The 25,615-nt window shown below is 36.5% G+C and overlaps 1 protein-coding gene across 2 annotated transcripts in view; it reads left to right on the forward strand.

The window, feature by feature from the left end:
- GAS7 (growth arrest specific 7) overlaps window positions 1-24,121 on the forward strand; it is a 270,755-nt gene extending 246,634 nt beyond the window's left edge. The window contains exons 9-14 of one of the 2 annotated variants that reach the window (XM_074312074.1): window positions 104-182; window positions 4,585-4,713; window positions 8,764-8,887; window positions 11,506-11,585; window positions 15,024-15,122; window positions 16,895-24,121. In XM_074312074.1, coding sequence (XP_074168175.1) covers window positions 104-182; window positions 4,585-4,713; window positions 8,764-8,887; window positions 11,506-11,585; window positions 15,024-15,122; window positions 16,895-17,008 — 625 coding nt within the window. In that variant the 3' untranslated portion in view covers window positions 17,009-24,121. The remainder of the gene's footprint in view (window positions 1-103; window positions 183-4,584; window positions 4,714-8,763; window positions 8,888-11,505; window positions 11,586-15,023; window positions 15,123-16,894) is intronic. The other variant, XM_074312075.1, reaches the window with a different exon arrangement.
- The last annotated feature ends 1,494 nt before the right edge of the window (window positions 24,122-25,615 follow it).

Below are 25,615 nucleotides of genomic sequence, written 5' to 3' on the forward strand. Positions count from 1 at the left end.
TCCAAATTTTGTATCTCTCATATAAGCTTTGTCCCTTATGCGGTACATGAGAATACTGTAATTTCTTTCTAAATTCTACTTTATTATTTCTTTGTTTTCACAGCTCCCTAGGAGAAGCCTGGGCCCAGGTAAAGAAAAGTCTGGCTGATGAAGCTGAAGTCCATCTCAAGTTCTCTTCCAAGGTGACCATCTTCTCTCTCTCTCCCTCTCTCTCTCTCTCTCTCTCTCTCTCTCTGTATATAAATATATATATATATATATATATATATATATATATATATATATATATATATATATATATATATATATATATATATATATATATATATATAATTTAATGAGCTCAAAAGTAAGAAGTATTAGAACCTATATTCAAACCTATATATATATATATATATATATACAGAGAGAGAGAGAGAGATTATAACATCCCTTTGATATTTAAAGGGACTTTATGTCTTGCTTATTCATAAAATAAATCAGGCTGTAACTACGATGACATTTTCCCCAAGACAAAATTTCAGTTGGTGAAACTATAAGAAAGAGCCCTGAATTTAGTCAAGGAGACCTAGGTTTGAATATAGGTTCTAATACTTCTTACTTTTGAGCTCATTAAATTATCTCTAAGGTCTCTTTTAAGTTTCAATTCAATGAGAAGTATATGATACTATCATATTATACTTTCAAGTTTGTCTGTGGCATATATGTCTGTCTCATATGGGACAAACAGGGACAGAGTTTATGATGTGTTTTGGGATTAGTGGAACAGACTCAGCTGCTCAGGTGCCTGCTTGCTTTTCTTCATGCTGCTTTCTGACCATAGAAAGCTCCTTTGACATAGACCATGACTTAAAAGTCTAAAACTAGAGAACAAATTTTGTAAAGCAGAGTGTTAGGGGAAAAGGAAATATCCAGACAAAATTATTTCTGCCAATTTTAATATGCTATGTTGCTGTTACTTTATTAAAAAAAAAAAAAAAAACTGTTCTGTAAACATAGAGGTCCTTAGAAAAATTTCAAGAACTTGGAAAGAACTATTTTCTTTAGAAAATGATTGAGTCCTTCTAGGACTCAGGTAGTGCCTCTTAATCTGGACCCTGAAAATAGGCCAACCCAATGTATGGACAACTGTAATAAAAAGTAAAAGTACATGATCCAGTCATTTATATTTTTTCTACAAAATAACAAACAATATAATGTTTGTTAAAAGGAAAGGCTGTCACTAGTTAGCCCTAGTCACTACTTTTGTTTTTTAAACTAAAGTCCAAATACCATATAGAAAAATATTTTAAAGAAATGCAAATATCTCGATAGAGTTTAGTGTACAAATCAGTATATGGGTTATTTAAATTTTTAAAAAATATTTTAAAATATTAAAAAAAATAATATAAATATATTTTTTCTACATAAAGATATAATTTGTTAATAGGAAAGCATAAGCATAAATCACTAGTTCATTCTTACTATTTTTACTTTGCTAATAGTTAAAATAAAACATAGGACTAGATATACAAATAATGTGGTGTAGTGCTTTCTTGCCTAAAACTTTAATTTCTGTTATAATAATTATGGTTTTCCATATAAGGGCTAAGTATAAAACACTTTTAAACTCACTTTGAGCTTGCCTTAGAATCAGAAACTTTTTGAATATCTCTAATTCTGGCTTAGTACTTCACACCTGAGTTAATCTTACTCCACAGCATCCCCCATGATTTGTCATCTGGCCTACATTTGAAGTTCTTTGGAGGAAGTCATTATACCTTTAAAGAAACCCATTCTATTCTCAAATGACTCCAATTGTTAGGAAGTATTTTCTTAAGGAGAGCTAAAATTGGCCTATTTAACATTTTCTATCTATTATTCCCAATTCTCTAAGGTTGAGCAAAACCTAACAACACTTTAAATCATCACAAATACCATGTCTTCTCTTCCATCACCCATTGTACTAACTCCCACCAACTTCTCTTTCCCAAGCTGAGATCCCATTTTTTGTTTTTTTTTTTCCTTTGGAATTCTAAAGATATTGATATGCTCCCTGCCTCATTTAATTAAATGCTTGCCCAAACAAAGCTTTGATCTGCTCCAAGACTATTTTTTGTCTTTTGAAAGAGAGAAAAAAATAAAGTATGGAGAATTTCAGGCAATTTGAGTAGTGGCTGATTCATTCTGACATATATTACCATGGCTTTTAATCCTAGTTTCTTGGTTGGATTTTCTCTCCCATGACTTTCTAAGCATACTTGTGGACACAGTTTGCTCTTTATGGCATCTATTTTGATAGACATACCTGAAGAGCCTTCTCCCTTTCCTTTCCTCTTCAAATTAAAGCCCTTTTGATTTGGATGGAAAAGACATTAGGCAATTCCATTCTTTTTTTTCCCCACGTATTCTTTCTCTGGACAACTCTATATTTCTTCCATACTTTAAAAAAAATCAATGTTAATTCTTTGTAGGTCAGAGATTGTACATATATTTTCCTCAAACCAATTAAGTTGTTCCTCCATATCTAGGTCAAAGTTCATGATTTCTTAAGTATCTGATTTAATTCTCAAGAAGGGAAAGTACAGTGTAAGTTGTTACATTCCTTTCCTTTTGAGCTCCTATTCTGTTTCAGTAGCCCTCTGCTAATAATCCTGTTTTGTGACCTAAGTGAAGAAGGGATCCGGAAACTGTAAAACTCCTTGAAGAAGAAAATCTCTTCAACTCTGCTTCAGAGAGGGACCCCGCCCAAGGGACAAACAGTTTCATTGAATTCTATTGAAATTCCAGCCTAAACTGAAACCCGGCTTGTAGAACTCCACCCACTAGCCCCCTTCAGCTTGTAGCCAAAGCTCCTAATATAAAAGAGCCTATGTGGGTTTCAGCTTGGGTTGGAATTTGAGTAGAATTCAATGAGTTTCTGGACTGAACCTTGCCCATCTAGCTAACAGAATGAAACTGTTTGTCCCTCAGGCGTGGTCCCTCACTGAGGCAAAATTGAGGTTTTCTTCTTCAAGGAGTTTTAGAGTTTCGGGGACCCTTCTTCATAAGGACTTAAACTAAGTTCTCAACTATGAAACATTGAATTTGAGGGATATATGCAGATTTCAGATGAATAAAAGTGCCATAGAAGGTCTCTACATTCTGGGAAGGAAGAAAGGGAGCAGTGGAGAAAGAAGAAAAGGAAAAGGGGAAGTCAGGCAATGAGGAGGAATGTTAATGCTAGAGTTAACAAGCCAGTTAACAAGCATTTATTAAATGCTTGGGGATATCAATATAATCTGAAAGAAAGTCTCTGACCTCAAGAAGCTTTCATATTAATGGTAAAAGACAACACATTAAAGGAAGCTAAAAATGGGAGAAAATGGTATAAAGGGGGGAGGAAGGATAGCCTTGCTTCCGGCATGATAGAAAATGTCTGAAAATATAACTTGGAGAGAACTGAAACTTGGCTGATTTTGGTGCCTTCCTTGTGGAAGTTTTGGCAAGAGGACTAAGTCAGGAGATGACACAAATGATGAGATTAGCGTTCCTGGTGGTCAGGGAGATAGATGATGAGTTTAGTGGCAGGTTCGGCGTTCAGGGAACCAAATGAAGAGTTTTGGCTCCCCTAAATCCCCTTAGGATTCGGTGCAAGGTAGGGAGTTGTGGGAACCCCCTTTTGGTGGTGTAGAGGTCCTTCATAAAGGAATTCACAAACCCGAAAAGCTAGACTGATAAAAAGAAGTTTATTATTGGCATTGGGAAGTCAGCCTTTACTATGCATGAATAGAAAGACTGAATTCCTTAGTGACAGGGTCCTGACAGAGAAGTAAAGTTTCTAGTAGAGAAATCCCAACAGAGAGATATAAAGTCTTGTTAGGGAAATAGGTGAGACAGATAAAAAGAAGATAACACTGAAAGAGAATATCATTTCAGCAGGCAGAGGTTTGCTGCTATGCCAGGGGGAAAGAGAGAGTTTCCTTGGTATGGCATATTAGGTCCTCTGCAAGGACTGAGCTTAAAATTGGCTCTTTTTATAATAGAAGCTTTGGCTACAAGCTGGGGTTTGCTCTTGATGGGGGCTGGGTGGGCTTGAGCTGGAATTGAATGAGGCTTTCTCAACTAATCTTTAATTCAATAGGGTTAGAATTCTCCAGCTCTGGACTCAACTAGCCCCACCTAGATAAACCACTTTTATCTTGATTCCCTTCAAGGAGCTTCTCAAGTGTTCTACCTCATGGCTCATTCCCAAAATCAGAGAGAGAAAAAGAGAAAGAGTTTCAGGGCTCCCCTCATCAATAGGAGCAAAGAAACATTCCAGTATGTGAATTACAAAGCTGAAGTGAAAATCTAGTCCTCTTCCTCATTTTACAGAGGATAAAACTGAGCTTCAGACAAGGTAAAAATCTTGCCATTAGTCTTTAAGGTCATTTCTAGTAAGAATTGAATGTTAGGATTCAAATCTAGGTTTCCAGACTTCAAGTCCAGTACTCTTTTTACTGTATCATATTGAAACTAAAGCCCAGGATAATTTTTCTTTATCTAATTCTTCTAATCTAATTCTAAATGGCTGTTACCCTGGAGCACTGAGCCTCTCTCCTTCCCACTGTTTCCTCCCATCAGCTCCATAGTGAAGTGGAAAAGCCCCTGATGAATTTCCGTGAAAATTTCAAGAAAGACATGAAGAAATGTGATCATCATATTGCTGATCTGCGGAAACAATTGGCCAGTCGGTATGCCTCAGTGGAGAAGGTAGGCTGTCCCAGAGCAGGGGGAGGATTACCTGCTTGGTAAACTTGTAAGTGGTAGATGGAGAAGCTTAGAAACAACTGCCTATGTTAGTAAGGGAGACAAGACTCCCAGAGTCCCACAGTGACAGTGAAGAGGGGAATCTTTGATGTAGCCCAACCCATAGCCAACAGAAATAGGACAGAGCAATCCTCTTCCTACAAGTGTCTCTTGTACTCATTCAACAATATTTATTGAACATCTCTCATTTTAAATTCACTTGCCCGAGGTCCTACTTGTAACAATAGTAGGAACAAGATCAAACTCAGGTTCTTGGGCCCTAAAATCCAGTATAGGATTATGCAATCCTTCCTAGCTCTTACTTCCCTTCCCTTCCCTTCCCTTCCCTCCCCAATTAATAAAACATGCTTTGAATTGTTAGGAGGTAACTTGTCAACAGAGTAAAAATCTGGGCAAGCAGCAATAGCAAGGCAACAAATAAAGACAAAATGGTGATGGGAAGGTAAGTCTGGAAGAGGTTTCAAATGCATTTCAGATTTATGCTCCTAAGTGGAATGGGCTTCCTGAGTTATACAGTTAAAAGAATTGTACAATGTTAAAAACAGAACCAAAAGGTATATCAGTATTTACTTTGTCTAAACCTATCTTTTTTTTTTTTTTTTTGCTGAGGCAATTGGGGTTAAGTACTTTGTCCAGGGTCACACAGCTGGGAAGTGTTAAGTGTCTGAGACCATGATGAGGAGTAAATGAGGAGTAAATGATGAGGAGTAAATTGTGGTCTAAACAAAGCTGGGTCAGTTCCTTTTCTCTCTCTCCTTCCTTCCCCAAAGTAACTAATGGCGGGTTCGGCAGCAAAGGAATTTGCTACTTAATGCTGTATGGAAACATAGTCTTTATTGATTAGAATGGAAACACCGGACGGAGAGCCGGTGGGCAAAATGGCTGCATGGTACAAGGCCCATTTTGCAAAGAGAAGATTCCCGTTCTCTCTTTTATGCAGTGATGTAGGGAGGTTCCTGAGAGTGATGTAAATAAGATAAGGACTCTCTTGTTATCTTTTGGGGACAGACAGAAGTCTCTTCCCAAAAAGGAATTTCCTGATGGCATTTGGTCTATCTGAGTAGATTAGAATGGGGGCTGTAAAATCCTGGCCAGCTCAGATAGCCCAAACTAGTTTGACCAGATCTTGTATCAAAGGTCCAAGCACCAAAAGAAGTTGGAGATCAAACAAAGAATACCAAGGGGCTACCGCCCTCAACAACCACATCTGAACTCGGGTCCTCCTGACTTCGGGGCTGGTGCTCTATCCACTGAGCCACCTAGCTGCCCCATAAGCCTATCTTTTTATAAATGAGAAAGCTAACTCTCAGGAGAAAAGATACCATCTTCATCTCTTCTAATATTTTTTCATGGTGTGATCTTTAATATTAAAGTTATATATCTATTTTGAACTTATTATAGAATAAAGCATAAGATATAGGGAAAAGTCTAATTTCTTCCAGCTTACTTTCCAATTTTTCCAGCAGATACAGAATTCTTTTCTTAATAATTTGTTTTCTGAGGGGCACAGTGGTGAGAGTACTAGGCCTGGAGTTAGGAAGACAGGAGTTTAAATCTGACCTCCTAATCTATATAACTCTGGGCAAGTCACTTCACTTGGTTTCCTCATTTGTAAAATGAAGAGTTCATGAAAGCAACTAGGTCCCAATGTTGTTGTGAAGATCAAGGTAATTACACAGAGCTTAGCAAAGTGCCTGGAACATAGGAAGCACTATGTAAATGTTAGCTGTTATTACTACCATCAACATCAAACACTGAGTTAGTAAGTAGATGTTACATGCTGTGTAGCAAGTCAGTGGCAGATTTGAAACTAGAATTTAGAGTAACATTTATTTTTTTCCTTTTTTTTTTTTTTAAGAGTTGACAGATGACCTTATTAATAACCCTTATCCATAATATAGTTCTTCCCCTTTTTTGATTTTGTGATAAGGAAAAGTCAGAGAACAAAGGACATGGTAATTGAATTGTTTTTTTCTAATATAATCTAATAAATATTTATTAAGTACCTACTAGTGCCAGGCACTGTGCTAAACCCTGGAGAGATGATTAGTTAAAATAATTAAAAAGAAAAACAGTTCCTGCCTTCTTTGAAGCTTACAATCTAAAGGGCGAAACCACATACAAAAGGAGACAGGAAAGTAGTAGTGGAGGGAAGGGAAATTCCCAGTATGTATAACTCTTAGATGCTAGAGTGGGGATTCTTTTTGTTTTCTGAAGCAGGAGGGAAACTGTTCCCTTTACTTAAGCTGTGTTCCCTTTAAGATTATCACTCTGGGATTGTGTCCCCTTTTCTGATCTCAAAGATCAAGATCTCCCAGGCTCCAAGGAGTTAGAGACAGGGCCAATCCTCCCAGGATGAGAGAAGTAACACTATTCAGGGGCAAATCAATTCCCATAGAAATTCTAAATTCTCAGGTTCGATCAGCTCAGGCTGTTACAGTGACTCCCTACCAGGATGCACATATAACAGTTTCCTTCAGCTAAGCTTCTTCTCAGATGGCCCAAGCAATTTGTGAGCACTCAGCATAAGATTCCATTTCCCAATAGGTCTTTGCCCCTATAGAAGTCAGTCTCTTAGCAAACTGGTTTCTATCCAACAACAACCTTAATTTTGCAATTAATGATTTGGGAATAAGTGAATTCTTTCACTTAAAACCTGTGGCCGATTAAAAGGGGATTTTAACAACTCCCTTTTTTATTATAGCTTTTTATTGACAGAACATATGTATGCGTAATTTTCAACATTGACCTTTGCAAACACTTCAGTTCCAACTTTTCCCTTTCTTCTCTCCACCCCCTCCCCTAGATAGCAGGCCATCTCATATATGTTAAACATGATAAAGTATATCTTAAATACAATATATGTGTACCTATTTATACAGTCCTCTTGTTGCACAAGAAAAAATGGATTCAGAAGGTAAAAATAACCTTGGAAGAAAAACAAAAATGCAAGCAGTCTACACTCATTTCCCAGTGTTCTTTCGCTGGGTGTAGCTGATTCTGTTCATCATTGAACAACTGGAACTGAATTGGATCCTCTCATTGCCTAAGATAGTCACTTTCATAAGAATTGATCCTCATACAGTATTGTTGTTGAAGTGTATAATGATCTCCTGGTTCTGCTCATTTCACTCAGCATCAGTTGATGTAAGTCTCTCCAAGCCTCTCTGTATTCATTCTGCTGATCATTTCTTATAGAACAATAATATTCCATAACATTCATATACCATAATTTACTCAGCCATTCTCCAATTGATGGGCATCCATTCATCTTCCAGCTTCTAGCCACTACAAAGAGGGCTGCCACATACATGTCCCTTTCCCTTCTTTAATATTTCTTTAGGATATAAGCCCAGTAGTAGCACTGCTGGATCAAAGGGCATGCACAGTTTGATAACTTTTGAGCGTAGTTCCAAATTGCTCTCCAGAATAATTGGATCCATTCTCAGTACCACCAACAATGCAGCAATGTCCCAGTTTTCCCACATCCCTTCCAACATTCATCATTATCTTTTTCTGTCATCTTAGCCAATCTGACAGGTGTGTTAACAACTTTCTTATTGCCACTAAACCCCATCATTTTCTAGTAAATTTATTTTTAATACATATTACTTTATGAATCATGTAACATTTATTTCTGAACACATAATCTCTAATTCTACCAACCATTTGTTACTCTCGTATGTGATTCTTGCCACATGACCCCAAGCAGAGGGTAATGCTAGATATGTCCAGATCTAAGGTCTGATAGACTACACAGAATGGTGAAATGGAAAAAGAATTTAAATTGGATGTCTAGACATGATTTCTCTCTACTTGCTCTGCCATTAGATAAGCTATATGACCTTCAAAATATCACTGAACTTTTCTGTGGCTCTCTTGCTTCATCTATGAAATGGGGAATATAACTCACCTATCTGTAAAGAGGGCTGAACTAGGTCACTTTTTGAGATCTTACAACACTGTTTTTCCTTCTGTTCTATTTGATCTAAGGCACGGAAGGCCCTTACAGAGAGGCAGAGAGACCTGGAGATGAAAACCCAGCAACTGGAAATCAAACTTAGCAACAAAACTGAAGAGGACATTAAGAAAGCTAGACGGAAGTCTACACAGGCTGGTGAGTTCCCAAGATTTAAGAATCATATCCTAATTTGGGCAAAACTTTCTATTTTTCCCTGCCCTCCTTTATATGTCTTGAAGATTCTGATCAGCTTTGGTATCTAAGTGGGTTGAGTTCTGAGATGATGGGAAACTGAATGAGAGATTTGGAGCAGGAGGGGAAAAATGGAAAGACCAAAAGAAATTTAATCCTTACCTCCCAAAATACCTCATCTTTTTCTCTCAGTTCTGTAGACCTACTCTAGGGAAACCAGATGCTTCATAATAAGGCTGGTCCTATAGATTAAATTTCCGATTGATGTTGCTGATGGAAAAGTTAGAGAGTTCTGTGATGAGGAAAGCTCCCAGAAAGAATATAGGCAGCCAAAAAATGGAGAATCTTGGACAGACACCTCCTCTTTTCCTTGACAAGATTGAATTTTTGCAAATTTACCATCTGGATTAGGGAATGGGACTCAGGGAGATTTCTCCCTCCATCATCTTCTTCATCAAGAGATGTTCACAGCCAAACAGAAGATACCACCTCCCAGACCTAAATAAGACTACATTCTAATCAGTGTGAATAATGCATCTCCCTTTAGTGGATACCAATTTTAATTCACACAGTATATTTCCTTTGGGCTGGAATCAATTACCATGTTTTACATAATTATCACTTAAGATAGTGCAAATTTGAATAAATGTGAATATATATGTATCTCAAGGCCCAAATAAGATGCCTTGAATCAAGCAAGTATTGATTTGACTTTGATTTTAACTAAGCTGCAACAAAGAAGCCCTTAGCCCTGATCTGATTTTCTCTAGTTCTTCAAATGAAGTCTCTACTACCCCCTAGTGTTAAAAATTAACTAATCTCCAGAAGTACAGAATCCTTTCAATCCCCTCTCAAGTCATGAAGATGGAGAGCCAGATTGACTTTGTAGAAAGGCCGATTTATAAAAAGTGTGATAGAAATGTTGTTTTATTACTCTTAGATATAATAATACTAAAACTGGGATAAAATGAATAGAATTCCACCAAGATAAAGATATGTTATATGCAAGAAAGGGCAGTGACTTTATTGTCAAAAGACCCAGATTTCCATCCCAACCTTTATGTGGTCTTGTGCAAGTCCTCTTTCTATGTCCCACCTTCCTAAAAGTAAAGTGATTGCATAAAAATAGAAAGAAACTACCACTTGTGGGAGAAATTTTAGAATCATCTATCCAAATGTGATTAGATTTATTATTGTGTCAAAACACAAATTAAAAGCAATGACAAATTAGTAGAAAGGGTAAAAATACAAAGAAAACAGCCGACCTATTTAAATAGCTTTAGCTTAACTTATTAATGCACCCCCCCAAAAAAACCCAACTATATAAGGGAAATGAAACAGACATTAGCATGGATAGACTACCACTATTTTTATGGGAATTTAAAGCAATGGCCATAATGGAACCAAAAGAAACTATCATAATCAGCAAGTATGTATATGTTGGGAGCCAAAGTCTGGTTTCAAATCTCAGCTCTTCCCCCTACTGTGTTATGTCTCTGGGCAAGTCACAATTTCTTGAACAAGATGATGTCTAAGATATCTTCCAGAGATCTAAATTTGTGATCTGCAAATTAAGACAATTGGACTAATTCATTTCCCAGGTCATTTATAATTCTAAAATATCTATTCCTTAACCCTAGGCAATTACAGTGATGTGCCACAAGTTTACCACAATTATTGATATTTACCTTAATGAGTTCTCAAAACCAGTAGAACTGAGAAGATCTGAGTCTTCATTAAATTTCATTCTTCCCTTTCCCCAGTGGGATCTTATTTCATGCCCTTGAAATACCATTCTATAGTACCTCAAATGCCCAGAAACCTGAGGAATTGTAGTATTTTATAGGATCATTGGATTTTGAAGTAGAAACATCTCAATGTACTGATGAGAAAGGTGAAGCTTAGATATATTAAATGATTTGTATATAGTTACAACTAGCAAACAACAGTCAGGATATAAATCTGATTTTTAAAAAAATTCTGCATTCAATATCCTACTACATCATAAATGGAACTTAAAGTAACCTACCATTAAGAGACCTATTTCTTGAGCTTCCTAGTAATAGAAATTGGGCTAGTCATTGTCTTCCACCTACTGAAACAGTCTGTGACACAAGAATAGAGCAAAGCTAATTTGAAACTATAACCTTGGTCACATTAACATGGTACGGAACCAATGAACTATTTACCCAAATGATCCAAGGAAAAATTATTGAGCAACTGAACAAGACTGGTAGGTCTTGGGAGTGGTTGTGAAAGTTCATTTAATGAGGGATTCCATGGTTTCATATTTGGTTATAATAAATTTAATTTTTAATTTTTATAATTTTATAATTTAAATATAATTATATATATATTCATTCATTAGATGTTTTTATTATATGTGTGTGTGTATGTATTTTTATAATTCCAACATCTATGTTAGATCACTGACCTCAATAGTCCTGGAGATACTGTCTTAACTCTGAGTCCCTACTCTCCATATGACCATGGGAAAAAGAGAAAAGATAGCCATAAAAATGAGGAAAATAACTCTCTAGGGCCATGAAGGGAAACTAACTTTGTTCCTTCTGTGCTTTCAGGAGATGATCTGATGCGCTGTGTGGATCTCTATAATCAGGCCCAGTCTAAGTGGTTTGAAGAGATGGTGACAACTACTTTGGTATGGATCTGTGACTACCTTCCAAACTCTCTTCAGGGGATGGGTATCATCAACTTCAGTGAAGGGAGTTCAGTGATTTGTGCTATAGGCTCTACTCATAGAAGTTTTGAGCAGAATAGTAAAGTGGATGGAAAGGGCCAAGAGGCCTGACTCCTGCCAGCTAGAACTTCAGCTACTATAATAGATTCTAAGCTACAGAACTACATGTAAGATAGTTTTCCCACAGAATCATCAGATCTAGCCATCAGTCTAAGATAAATTTTTTTAAGTCTATCAATCTTTCCCTACCAAATAAGCTTAAGATTTAATGCTGAAAGAGTTCTTTAATAATCAACTAATCAACTCTGTCCTTTTTTTCAAATAAGAAATTGAGACTCAGTAACTTGCCCAAAGTCACACAGTAGTGAGAAACAGCCATCATTTGAACTCAGATCTTCTGACTTTAAACCCAGTGTTTTTTCTACTAGATCCTTATTTTTTATTTTTGAGAGATTTTCTCAAGTGATTCTCCCCAAACACTCAAACAACTTTCCCAACTAGTTAACTAGATTCCCCCAAAATAGTTAAATAAAATCACCAGATAGTATGATTACACATGTGCTTAAAACCTATATATAATTTTGTTTTTATAAGGATTCTTTACCCACTTTCTCTTTTCAACTAGTGACTGACGAAACTCTACAACACCTCCCATCTGTGCTTAGAGCAGTAAGGGTAACTTTCCAGGCTGCCTCTCTTGGCAGTTCTAGGTCTTAGCGTAATGCAGAACTTGTTTTATTGGGAAAGAGTAAAGTAACTGCCTACTGCCCCTAGACCCAAGTGGGAAGAATGTGTGTATGTGTGTTTGTGTGTGTGTGTGTGTGTGTGTGTGTGTGTGTGTGTGTATGTACCTTAGAAGACAAAAAGATGGATATATTAGACCTCAAGCCCAATGATAGAAGGGATTGTTTTAGAAACAAGGAAGCAAATTTAGGACCGGTTGTTCCCTCAAAAACTTTCCAACATTAACACGTGTACAAAATGACACATAATACTCCCTCACTGCTCAAAAGGACTCAGATTATTGAAAGCAGGTCTGCCCATCCTCATGCTTCTCTGATTTCTTTCTGGCAAGAGCACAGCACTAGAGTATCTACTTTCCAAATGTGGGCATGGTGCAATGAATTTAATGTCCTATCATTTTGAAATGACAAGTTGTGTGCAGCTGAGCTCACATCATCACATCTTGTAAAAAATTGCCCATTATTAACCTAGCTGTCCTATCCTCTCAAAGTGTCAGCTGGCCAGAGGAGATTAGAGGCCTCCATCTGGGATAATGGCCTAATTTACCCCCAGTTAATCTCCTAATTAGTCTCCCCTTACCCCCCATCTTCACCCTTCCAGTTAATCACTTTGGTAATGGCCTAGTTGTGCACTGTGAACAGACTGAATTCTGATCATACAATTTCCTTATGTTCCCAAAACAAGAAGCTACCCAAAAATCAGTCTCCCTAGGGATCTCCCACAATTCAAGTATTCTATAATATAAACTGTAACTTTTGAGTTCTGCCTCAATTGAGTTCATTTTGGAAAAAACAAACTAACAAACAAACATATTTAACTATATCCTATATGTAAAGAATCATGATAGGCAGAGAAAAACAGGGCAGAGCTTGCCCTGTTTACATTTTCCTGGGAATAAATGTCATGTGTACAAATTAAGAATTATGTGAGGGAAACTGAAAAGGGAGAAAACATAAATTACTGAGGGAACAGAAAGGACTTCATGAAGGATGTGGCATCTGACAGCCCTGAAGATTGTAAAGTCATAGGATTTGGATTCAAATCTTCCTCTTATTTGGGTTCTCTTCCATTTACTACCTTGGGCACTTTATAACCTTGGTCTACTTTCCTCATCTAAAAAATTGAGGGGATTGTAGAGGTGACCTTTGAGATACCTCCCAGCTCCAAATCTTATACTTCTATGTCTAAAAAGGATTCCAGAAGATAAAGAAGAATATTTTCCAAGTACAGAATTTTATAAATACTTGGAGAAGGAGATAAAGTTAAGGGAAGAACCAGTAGGAACGTTTGGCTAGAGCGTAGAAAAGGGATATTATGAAAGCCAGATTGTGTGCAGGCTCTGAAATGCCAGGTTTACAATGGGGAGTCATGAAGATTTTTTTTTAGCATGAGCTTTTAGAAGACTTCTTTCATAACAGTGTGGAAGGTGGATTGGAGAGGAAAGAAAATGGAAGCAGAGAAACCAATTAGCTTATTTTAGTAGATAGAGAATAACAGTAGGATGACAGCTGGGGAGGGCTTAAACTAAGATGGTGATATATAATTGAAAAGAGAGGGAATAGATACAAGAATCGATTATAGTAGTCTATTAAATCTCCCAGGAAGGATAGAAAGACAGAGGGACTGAAAAACAAAGTCAAAGAGAAAGCACCCACACCGAGGAATCTGTGAAGGAATAGAAGAAGAGCAGTATCATGGAAGCCAAAGAAGTGGAAAATGTCCAGTAAGATGGATGGTTAGCTGTATCAAAAGCTAAAAAAAGAATGAAGACTAAGAAAATGCCAATTTATTGATGAGTTAAGAGACCAGCGATAGATCATTTTGGAGACAGAAATTTTAGTAGAATAATAGAATAATAATCTGTCAAAACCAGATTGCAAAAGATTAAGGAGGAATTGAATATATAGAAACAACAAATGTAGAGGATTATTTTCTATGAGTTTGGCAGTGAAAGGAAAGAGGTTTTATATATATATATATATACATATATATATATGTATATATATATATATACGTATATATACATATATATATAAGAAATAAAATTGTTATATAAACAATTTGAAGTGATGATCAAGTAGATGGTTTATTTTAAGGGTAGATGGTTAGAAAGGGTAAGCAGGAGGAGAAAAAGGTAATAGCTACTGAAAGATTGGAAAGAAAGAGAATCAATATGAATGACTGATGGATGGGGTAAGCTTTAGACAGTCAATCAAGAAAGGCAAGTTTTGCCAGGCAGCAATGAGATAACACAAATTTGTTATCAGTACTGTTATGACTTTGCCTGATGGCAATCAATAACTTGGTTTTTCAGGTAGAAAACTCAGATGATACGAAAGATACAGAATTGTGAAGTCTCTTCAACATTAAGACTGAAGAAAGAAGAGTAGAGCTAATTAGAGAGCAGATTAGGAGACCAGGAACTTTATTTCCTTCTCAGCTATGTGGCATTAAAATGGGCCCAAGTTCAGAATCTGTCAAAAATTCTTGAATTCAAGGGTTTAGTAGAATCTGATTAGATTCAAGAATTTGATAAATAAGCTTTAATACTTAGTGTCCAGGAGCTGATATTGAGACTCGCATTCAGTAAAGATAATTATCTTCAAATACAGATAAAAATGATTAAAGACATCAGAGAATTTCTCTTCCCTGCAGGAACTAGAGAGACTGGAGGTAGAACGGGTAGAGATGATTCGGCAACATCTGTGCCAATATACACAGCTGCGGCATGAGACTGACATGTTCAACCAAAGTGTGAGTTCCTAAATTTAGATTTCTTTCACCTAGCAAATAGGAAAATGTATCAACAAGGGATTGGGAGCAGGTTCAATGCACCAAGGACCCAAAGATAGACCAAGTTAGTAATCAGCAAATAAATCTGTTTTTAGTGTGAGAAATAGGTAGAAAATGGCATGGTACAATGGAAAGAATACAGACTTTGGAATCTGCTTTGAATCCCAGCTTTGCTTCTTACTGCCTGTGTAACCTAGGCAAGTCACTTAATTCTCTGGGTCTCAGTTTCCCCTACTATAGAAAATTAAGAGGTTGGACTAGATAGTCTCAAAAGTCCCTTCCAACATCAAATCCATAATCCAATGAAAGCAGTATCATCTCAGTTTTCCATAAACCATTCTCCGCCCATATACTGGGGAACTTGGAAATCATATCCACTTCTATAATGATTTACAATATAGAAATCATTTTCCTCACAAACCAGGGAGGAATTTAATGTAAATATTATTATCTTCATTTTAGAGATGAGAAAACAAACCTAATGAGACTGGTCAGGAGAAAATTTTTTTATCTCATAACAAGGCTGCAAAGACAAAACAAATAGCCACAAGAGACAATCAAGTCCCCAAACATTTATTTAATGTTTATCTGACCCTCAATGGGATTGGAAGACTGGAAAAAATTTTGGATGCCAAGAGACCTTGGTGGACTTTGGTCATAGATAGATTAGAGCATCAATGAGCTAATAGCTGGATAGCTACAGCTGACAGACAGAAGCTGTTAGCTTTTGGCTCAGCAACTAGAAAGAAATTAACAGCTATTTTCATCCATAGACATTTAAGGGTGAAGGAATCATTTAACACTGGTGGGTCTAACTACAGCCTGCAATACCAAAAGCTTTGTAGGAGGTCATGAAGTACAGAATTCTGAAGAATGTAACATGACCTATTGCTAAATACAATCTCATCTTATTAATATTTTCTAAAAGCTTGACAGTTATATATTCATAGAATCACAAAAAGTTAAAACTGAAAGGATTCTCAGTTCAATGCTCTCATTTCAAGGAGGAAACTGCAACCAGAGAAGAATTAATGATTTACTGAAGATTACTTAAATAGTCAGTACTGGCGCAATTAGTCCTTCTGACTATTTTTCCAGTTTTCTTTCCATTCATTAAAAAAGTCTTTCCCTTGAGATTTCAGAATATTTTATTAGGGAGCAACAATTGTGGGGTACAGTTGTTTCAGTGAATAATAATAATAATAATAACTTGCATATCCATAGTACCTTAAGTTTCATAAAACATTTCTCCCCAACTCTATCAGTTAGGTTGTGAAGGTATTGAAGGGTAGCATAGTAGATAGAATACCAGACCTGGAATCAGGAAGACTCATCTTCCTAAATTCAAACCTGACCCCAGACTTTTGCAAGCTTTTTGACACTAGGTGACTCACTTAATTCTGTTTGTCTCAGTTTTTTCATCTATAAAATGAACTAGAAAAGGAAATGGCAAACTACTCCCTGTATCTTTGCCAAGAAAACTTCAAACAACTGAACAGCAGATGTAGGTATAATTCCTATTGTATAAATAAGGAAACAGATTCAGAGAAGGGAACTGGTTTGTTCAGTTACACAGTTAATATGCATTAGCGCTGAGATTTGAATTTCTATCTCCTAACTCCAGGTCTAGTGCTTTTTCTTTTTTTTTACTAATTTCCCAATATAGAAGAGATCTCTAGCCTTTTCTACTTATGTATGACCCCTGATTGTCCTTTCCTCTTTGTCTCCTTCAGACAGTAGAACCTGTGGATCAACTGCTGAGGAAGGTGGATCCTGCTAAAGACAGGGAGCTGTGGGTAAAAGAACATAAAACCGGAGATATCCGACCTGTAGATATGGAAATCTAGACTGCTTGAGTCATTCCTTGAATGGGTTTATTGTTGGGATTTGGGGATCCTAACAATAGAAGAGACCCTCTCTTTGGGGCCCATTGTCATGCTGGGAAGAATCTGTGCTGCCATCCCACCCATTGTCCTGTTTGGTGAGGTAGTTGGAATGTCTCCATTCCCCACCCCACTCAGAAGACAAATATACACCCTTGTCTTTATCACCATCTTCACTAAAGCCCCCAACATCCCATTCCATGCCATTTTGAGAGACTTCACTTTCTGGATCATGGCAGTACTCTGTTTATACTCATGTGACATACTTAAAGACCTAACTGTATAATATGCTAGTGATTTTTGAGGTGTTACCAGGGCCTAGACCTCAGTAAACCTAAGGGCTCCCCCTCCATAGAGTTTAATGGCAAAGGGAGGCTATTAACTCCTTTCTCCAAAATGAACACTCAAATGTGGGTTGGGGTTGGAGGGAGATAACCTCATAATTAGAACATCCCTTCTATGTCTATCCAAGATCTGTCTGGTTCTGGGAGCCTTCCCCATCGACATCTTCTGTAACATTTCATCATAGAATTATCTCCTGAGGCCTAAGAGGAAATCCTGGAAAGGAGCACTTGCTTCTCTTATTACAAAAACAGACTCTGCCCTTCTTTAAAAACATACAGTGATAATGGTGGAACTACCTCATTAGGCAAACTAGCCCCCAATTTTGAGTGTTCCTCTTTCCCTTCTCTTGCCACAAATGTTTTCGTTTTTATTTTCTTTCTGCATGGACGATACTTCTCAATTCTTGGACCTATATCCTCATGCTGTACTGTTTTGGGAAATATCAAGTCAACAATCGAAGCCAAGGTTTCTTTTATTTGCTTGGGTTTTTTTTTTTTTTTTTTTTTGAGTTTTAAATTGCCTAATCTCACCATGTGCTCATTCTGCTCATTCCAGTAGTTTGGGAGCAGAACTCAGGAGAAGTTATGAATTATCTGCATCCTTCCTCCTCACTCCATCATTCATGTTTACTGTTCTCATCTAGTAACTGTCCTCTCTGTTTATATCACAGTGATTGGGTTTTTTGAGGCATGGATGTTGATTTAAGAAGTGATAGTATGATTCCTATATTTAGCTCTTTCTCCTATTCAATCCTGTGCCATCTTACTAAGTACTCGTTACAATTTTCCAATCCAGATCTTTGATAACAATATCCTTAGAAGTTTTCTGTCATTGTCTCTTACCTGTGGAATCTGCTCCAAACCCTGTTGATTTCTTTAATAGAGGACATGGCACTTGATTCTAACTCTGACTTTCCCCTTGTCTATGACTGCTTCATCTCATCCCTTCCACCTTAATTGGCACTATACAAAGATTATTTGTTCTCTTTTCATCTGTTATTCATTTCTGACCTTCAGTCCTGAGAACTAGTTCCCAACAAAACCAAAATCAAAAGACTGATGATTGATTGAAATGTTTTTACTATTGCTACCTTCAGGACTTTAGATACCTTCTCCCTCATTTTTATATAACACATCTCTCCCACAGCAGCAGCCCTGAAAATTGGTCCATTAAAGCTCCTTTAAATCATGTGTGTGAGAGAGTATGATAATCTAAGGGAGAGAGGAAGCATCTTAATGCTTAAACATTGAATTTCATAGATTCTTTGACTTGTAAGGAACTTAGATAACAACTAATCTACCCTTCTGTAAGACCAAAAATCTAGAGTTTGAAAGAACCTCAGAAGATATCTAATCCAATCCCATTATTTTTCAAATAAAGAAACTGGGATTCTGGGAGATTGTATTAAGTGCAAATTTTCCATTCTACATTGATGCTCTTCTGAATTACATTAATGGGAATCAGACTTAGTAGTAAATCTAGGGCAATCTAAAGGTATTTTCTCTCCCCTGCTGTGACTTTTAATTTGCATCTGTGTAAGTAACACATAAATTATATCTACCCACTCCAGACAGGGGCAGGAATGTAAGATGGTGCTCGTTGTTTCTTTCAGACTGCCCATAGTATTTCATTAGTTGTGTCCTGCGAATTCTTCTATATGGCTCACATGAGCACAGAATATCTCCCTCTTCCCACTGTTTCTTTTGGAAGATGGTTAAGCTACTAAACTAATAAGAAGGTGTTTACCTCTTTTTAATTCTGATTAAGATCCTAGGCAGAAAGTCAATTTTGGAAAACAGGCAATACGAACAGTCACTACCAAAAGGATGGAGAATGGGTGATTAGATTGAGGTTCCTCAGTGATATTTAATTATTGGCCATATAATTGTAATTCCTTGGTTTTTTTTTTCTTTTACAAAATAAGATGTGGGTAGACTGAAAGAGCAGGGTTGAAGGGGACTGAGTGGATGAAGAATCACCTTTGGCTCCATAAATATGTTTACATTTTTTCAAGTGCTAAACAAAGGTTGGGTAGTAGTAGTATATTATTAATATGGTTATTTCAGGGAGTTTTTGGCTTCCTTCATTCTAGCCTCTAGGGGACCTAAATTCTTTCTCTCAGTGTGAGATCAGTATACCTTTTCATGCTTCCTACTTTCTACTGGCAGGATACAGACTGGTCATTTGTGTTCTCATGACAAAGTATTATCTGTTCTGCTTCCTAAAAACGTCACAAGAACTTGTGATATTAGAATAATGTGGGTTCACATATTTGCAATTAAGCTCAATCATTCTTCTGCATAATAGTAATAGTAATAGTAATGGCTGTTCTGGGTAATAGATCAGCCATTTCCCAAAAATTACAGCTTCATTTACCTTACCTCATCATTGAAGTTTTAATGTCTACTTCAAAAGCTGTTAATTACCATCATAGAAGCATGTCTTCAATCAGGGTGGACAGAGTAGATTTCTTGAAAGTAGACATCTTGTTTAAATGTTGAAAAAACATTTTTTTAAATTTGATTGAGTCACAGAATGACTGGCATGAATGGGTTGCTATCCATACTATTGGTGACAGTGCCTATCAAAGTAATATTGAAATATTTTGAAGCTGAGTAAGTAGAAGAAACTTGGGTTATTAAAACCAGATGAAAGTGCTTGAGCGTTCAGGAACATGAATAACATCAAGCTCCATTAGAAGGCGGCTCATGAATTCTTGCTTACTAAATAAGTCAAGTATTTGTTGAGTACTGTTATGTATCCAAATCTTTCTTCAGACCATAAAGAACAATATTCCAAAAGTTATGTATGGAATATGCTGAACATTGATATATTTCATGGTTTTTTTAAAACAGTCCTCCAAAAAAGCCACTGGCATTCAACATGAATTGTCCTGTTGCCATGATAACCCTCCACTTGATTTTTTTCCCCTTTAGAAGCAAACTAGCCCTCCATTTATCAATGATAAAAAGCTCAATTACTGATAATTAGGATTTCAACATCCCCAATATAAATTGATAGTATAATTAAATAGATTGAGGTAGGGAGAGAAAAGTGAAGACAAAACTTTATTAATTGACTGACTAATGCTTTATCCTCTTAATTTTATCTATTTTATCTATTGGGCCCTTGTCTCAGGTATTTATTTGTTAGGACTACATGAACAATTAGTAAATTCAAGAAATTATTTTGTTCACATTTATATTTTGAAAACTAATTGCTTTTTTAAATGAAGATCAAATGAAAAAAATGAAGCAAGTGAAAGTATTGGCTGAGCCTGAGTTCATTGGAACTTGGAAGTCCAAACTGTGAAATTCAAATATTTGCATTTTCTCCTGGCCTCTATGAGCCTTAATAAATCTTAGACTATTTTATTTCTAACAAGTGGGTAGCCCTCACTTTAATAATGTAAATAGGACACTAGTTTAATTAATTTGAACATTAAAGTTCTTTAAGAACTATCTTATGTCAACTTGCTCTATCATCATTTCCCATCCTTCTGCTTTCAGGAAGGAAAATACCCTACCTAATTTTAAAGAGATAATTTGCATTGGAAATTGGCTTCCAGTCCTCTGTATTCATCTCATTTTCACAGATATTTCTAACCTATCCATTCTAATTATAAATATACTTCCTCTTCAAATGCAGTGGTGCCTATGAGCTACATTTTATTTTTGGACTTCCAAATTCAGATATGGGAGAAATATCTCCTCTTTGAGTTCATGTAGTGAGTAATTGCTGCCAAATATCTATTTATCAAAATGTAGAAATTGTGGAAGTAAAAACCTAAGTTTTATTACTACGCTTGACCATAGGTTCAGGTCTCAGAAAAAACATGAACAGTCATGAAGATTCTGACAAAGCTTCTTATAGAATTGGCAAAAATTTATTTCAGAGTAACAGAGAAATAATTATTTTACATATTAAAATCTTCTTAAGTCATAAAAGTTAAAGAAAAGACAGATCCATAAACCCATAATTCTTTTAATGTCATAAAAATTGAACAGATTAAAGTAGAATCACAATCTCATACATCCTCATAAGAAACAAGCTTCATCAAACAATAGATAAATTAAATCAGGTTACAGAATAAACTACATTTAGAGAATTCACAAATAGGCTAACTAAAAAAGTAGAGAATTTATGAGTCACCAAAGAGTAAGGGACAGTTGCACTTCTGCTTCTGACTTCTTATTTAAGAAATGCTAAGAGTTATGGATAAGTTATCACATGTGATAAGAAAGATTTCAATCAGGTGAGGTTAATATTAGAATAGATTTCTATTTAGTTAACCAAAATTTGCAGGAAGAATGGCCTTGAGTCCCAAATAGTAAAAAGGAAATAAAAAATTCCTGTAACACTGGTTTATCCAAAACCAGTTTTTTTTTTTCATGTGTTTCACAGTATTATATATCTTTCTCTTGATACCATAATGCCTATGTAGTTGGGTCTCTATGTTCCTATTACATAATTATCACTGAAGGACATTTAGTGAACATCAAAAGATAGCACTAGACTAAAATCAGAAGATCTGAGTTCCAGTCCAATCATTTCTTTGAAACAGTTGACTAAGTAAGTTACTTCATCTCTGTGATGTGATCTCCTCAGAGTTGAACCTAACCAGACTATCTCTTTATTGAATCATTTCTAGTTTTGTGACAGTCCTTTACTCATAGCCAAACTATATCTGGGATATTTCACCCTATCTTTGACTTGACACAGTCTTCCCAAAGTTTCTAGCTAACTCTTAGGAAAGAAAACCCATTTCATCTTTGAAATTTGAAAAGTTCAGAAATAATAGTCTTCTTAGGATTTGAACAGAATAATGTACCCATAATGTTATCAGAAATAGAGTAGATTCCCTCAATAGGACTCACCCTCTGGCCCTATCCTCGGTTTTTACTATCTGTGTCTCCTATATACATTCTTTGGCATGTGCAGGAAAAGTTTTGGCCTCCAGACTTAAATCTCCAAAAAGATAGAGAAACCTAGGCACCTCACAACCATTTTCACTGTCACTCACCACTACACCTATAATTCATGTAGAAAATTCTTTATGCTTCAAGATTTCTCAGCAACCATCCTTGCCTGTATCTTTCTCAAAATAATGGACATAACCCCCTTCTTTCCAAATAATATTGTACTTTCAGACCTATTGAAAAGTGATCTTTCATTCAAACCCTGAAATATCTCCCTGAAATACATTGGTATATTCAGAATCAAGGAGAACAGAACACAGGATAAGGGAGTCAAGTGAGTTCCAAGTTAGAAATTTAGGACCTTTTCTACAAGGTCTATCTTAATTTCTGCCAGGTTCAGTACATCCTCCCTCTATCTAACATGTATAGTGTGAACCACCTCATTCAAATCACAGCATGAATATAAGGGCAAATAATTCAGAAAATGGAATCAAAGCACCCTTATTAAGGATTTGGGACTTGGAACAGCCTATCTTTTCTGGAGCTTCTCTAGGGAGCTATTTATTGGGGGTTGGTCACGATAGACTAATCTCTCCCTCTTGCTTAGTTGTCATGTAATAAAAGGTATTGAGTTGTTCCTTGAACACTTTCAGTTCAAGGGATCCTTCTTATTACCAAGATTGTAAAATGAGGAATTCAGAGATATATGCTTCTAAATTGGTTGATGATTGAGGAGTGAGATGCCTAAGTATGCTTTCATGGAAGGTGGCCTACCTGGGGATCTGGGGATCTTGGGTTTTGGTCCATCTCTGCTGATAATTTGCTATTTTATCTTGGAGCAAGTAATTTCACCTATGCCAGCACACTGGAGCATTTGAAGAGAACCATCTGGGCCCTTGTCTGGACGTATTGCACCCTTACATAATTTAATTTTGTTTTACAATACATACCATCCCAATATCTGTTATCTACTGATGCCAAGAATTCTTCATCTAATGCTAGTGGTTTTGTCTGGAAAATAAGTTCAGATTGGAAGGTCTCTGGGGTCTTCCTTAGAACTTTATGTAGTCTTCTTTCCTTCCAATTCATCATTACCACCATCACTCCCAGTGTTTGATATCCTGAGACGAAATTCAGCTGCTGACATTGGTGGGGGGCAAGGAACTGAAATAGGGGAAGAGAAGTCAGTAAACAGAGCATTTATAGCTGTTGGCAGGAAGCAGTTTCCCCAGAGTACAACTCTCTTTTTTTTTCAACTGATTCTATACCTTTCTCCCCCTGAAGATTAATGATGGAAGGGGGGGGGTAGTCATTCTGGAGACATCAACGTATTGCCTTCCAATATCAAAATGGAATTTTCTAACAAAATAAACTTGCTTGTTTGGTCCGTTTTCTGTAACTTTTGCTAAATACTTTATACGTTTTTAAAGTTAAAAAGCTGTGTCTCCTGCCAACATTACTCATTCTGGTATGAATGTGTTTACTTCACATTCTATATCTTTCAGTCCTCTTTGGCTTCATAGATTGGTAAATATAATTAATGTAATATAATTTATAAGTAACACTGTTGCAATTCTGATCTCTTTGGAACCTGTAACCTGTTTTTACTTCCCATATTGGCATTAATGTGTATTAAGGCTGAAGAATTAAATGTTTAAAGGGTTTTAATTCTGAATTTGTTATATATAATTGTTCTGTATTATTATAAATCATTTTCATGAACTTAAACTCTATTTCTTTATATTTTTCTGCAAGTTGGTGTATACACTTCAGATGTTTAGTCATTTCATGTAAAATAAACTGTACAGAGACACATATTCCAGTTGTGGAGTTGTTCTTTCTAGAAGCCTTTATTTCTCCTGTTTCCCCAACTTGGCAGTCATTTCACCTCCCTCACATCTCAATGACAGATCTGAAGGGCAGCCCAACTTACTGCCTAGTTCCACCAATACAAGAGGTCATCCAATCTGATAGTCTCCTTCCCCTCCATATGGCCTTCATTTCTCTCTCATCTCCCACGTGGGTCACTCTTTTCTACCAGCTCCCTTCCTTAACTCTCCTTTAAATATCCTGGCCTATATATCTTCTATCCTGCTCTTACTCTTATTCCTTCGATTCATTCATTTTATTATGTACCTACTATAGCAACATGGTGCAATGAATAGGAGCAGGTGTAAGGGTCAAGATGTCTTGGATTTGAAATCTGGCACCACACAAATTACTGGAGTGGTCCTGTATAAGTGACTTAACACCTCAGCGCCTCAAGGCAATTTACTCAGCTTCTGAATTTCAGAGTAGTTGCATGCCTTCATTGGTAGAGGGAGTTCTTCATGGGGAACTTTCAATATCACTGAAACTACAGGCCCAGTTTTTTAAAATATAGTAATAATGTGTAAGGAACTCTGTCAGACAGATACTCTTCCACAGATCTTTTCTGTCACTCTCCAGATTTTTTTTATGTCCTTTGCCTTATTAATTGGTTCCTTTCCTTGTAAGTAGTGAGGGAAGGTCAACCATGCCCTATGTGAGAGAGGGAGGTTCAGCCATGCTGTATCTCCTGATCTACATGCAGTCCTAGGTAGAAAGGGAGAAAGAAAGAGTGTATCTGACTAATAATCAGGGCTGGAGGTAAATGTGGGCTGCAACTAAACCACACTAGGGAGATTTGGATTTTTAACCACAAAAGAGACCAGAAGAAAGAGAATCAAGTAGTTATTTCCTGGGCAGAGAAATCTCAGAAGTTGAAATAATCTTTGGGGTTTTGAGGAGAGTTTATGGCCTAAACACAGACTTAACAAACACGTTTATAATACATCATTTTCTACAACTTGTTTGCCTAAGGAATGTAAACTTTACCTTGGACAGAAGATGTTTATGCAGGTTTTCAAATAAACTTCTAGGTCATAACTCCCAGCAGTATCAACACAGCTGTCTGTACATGTATTCCTAGTACAACTAAGTTCTCTCTGAGCATATATCAATCACAGCAGAAGATTAGGGCCCAACAAATTCTGACTGGGCTATATTGTGAGAGATTTTAACCCTAGAAACCTTCACTCTGGTTCTTTGCTTGTTTCCTGGGGTAAGCTGAAAGATCAAATAGTTGCTCACTCTCCTTTCCAAACCCTCTATGTCTTTCCTTCTGCTTCAACTTTGACCTTGGTTTCTTCTTCCTATGTTTTGACTTCATTCTTCATTCTAAACTTTAGCCCAGAATTAATTTTTTTTAAAAATTATAAATTCAAAATGCATGAAGTTTTCAACATCCACATTACAAAAATGTTCCCCTCAGCCCCCCTCCCCTAGA

This window comes from Sminthopsis crassicaudata, chromosome 4 (assembly GCF_048593235.1).
Source record: "Sminthopsis crassicaudata isolate SCR6 chromosome 4, ASM4859323v1, whole genome shotgun sequence".
NCBI classification, from domain to species: domain Eukaryota; kingdom Metazoa; phylum Chordata; class Mammalia; order Dasyuromorphia; family Dasyuridae; genus Sminthopsis; species Sminthopsis crassicaudata.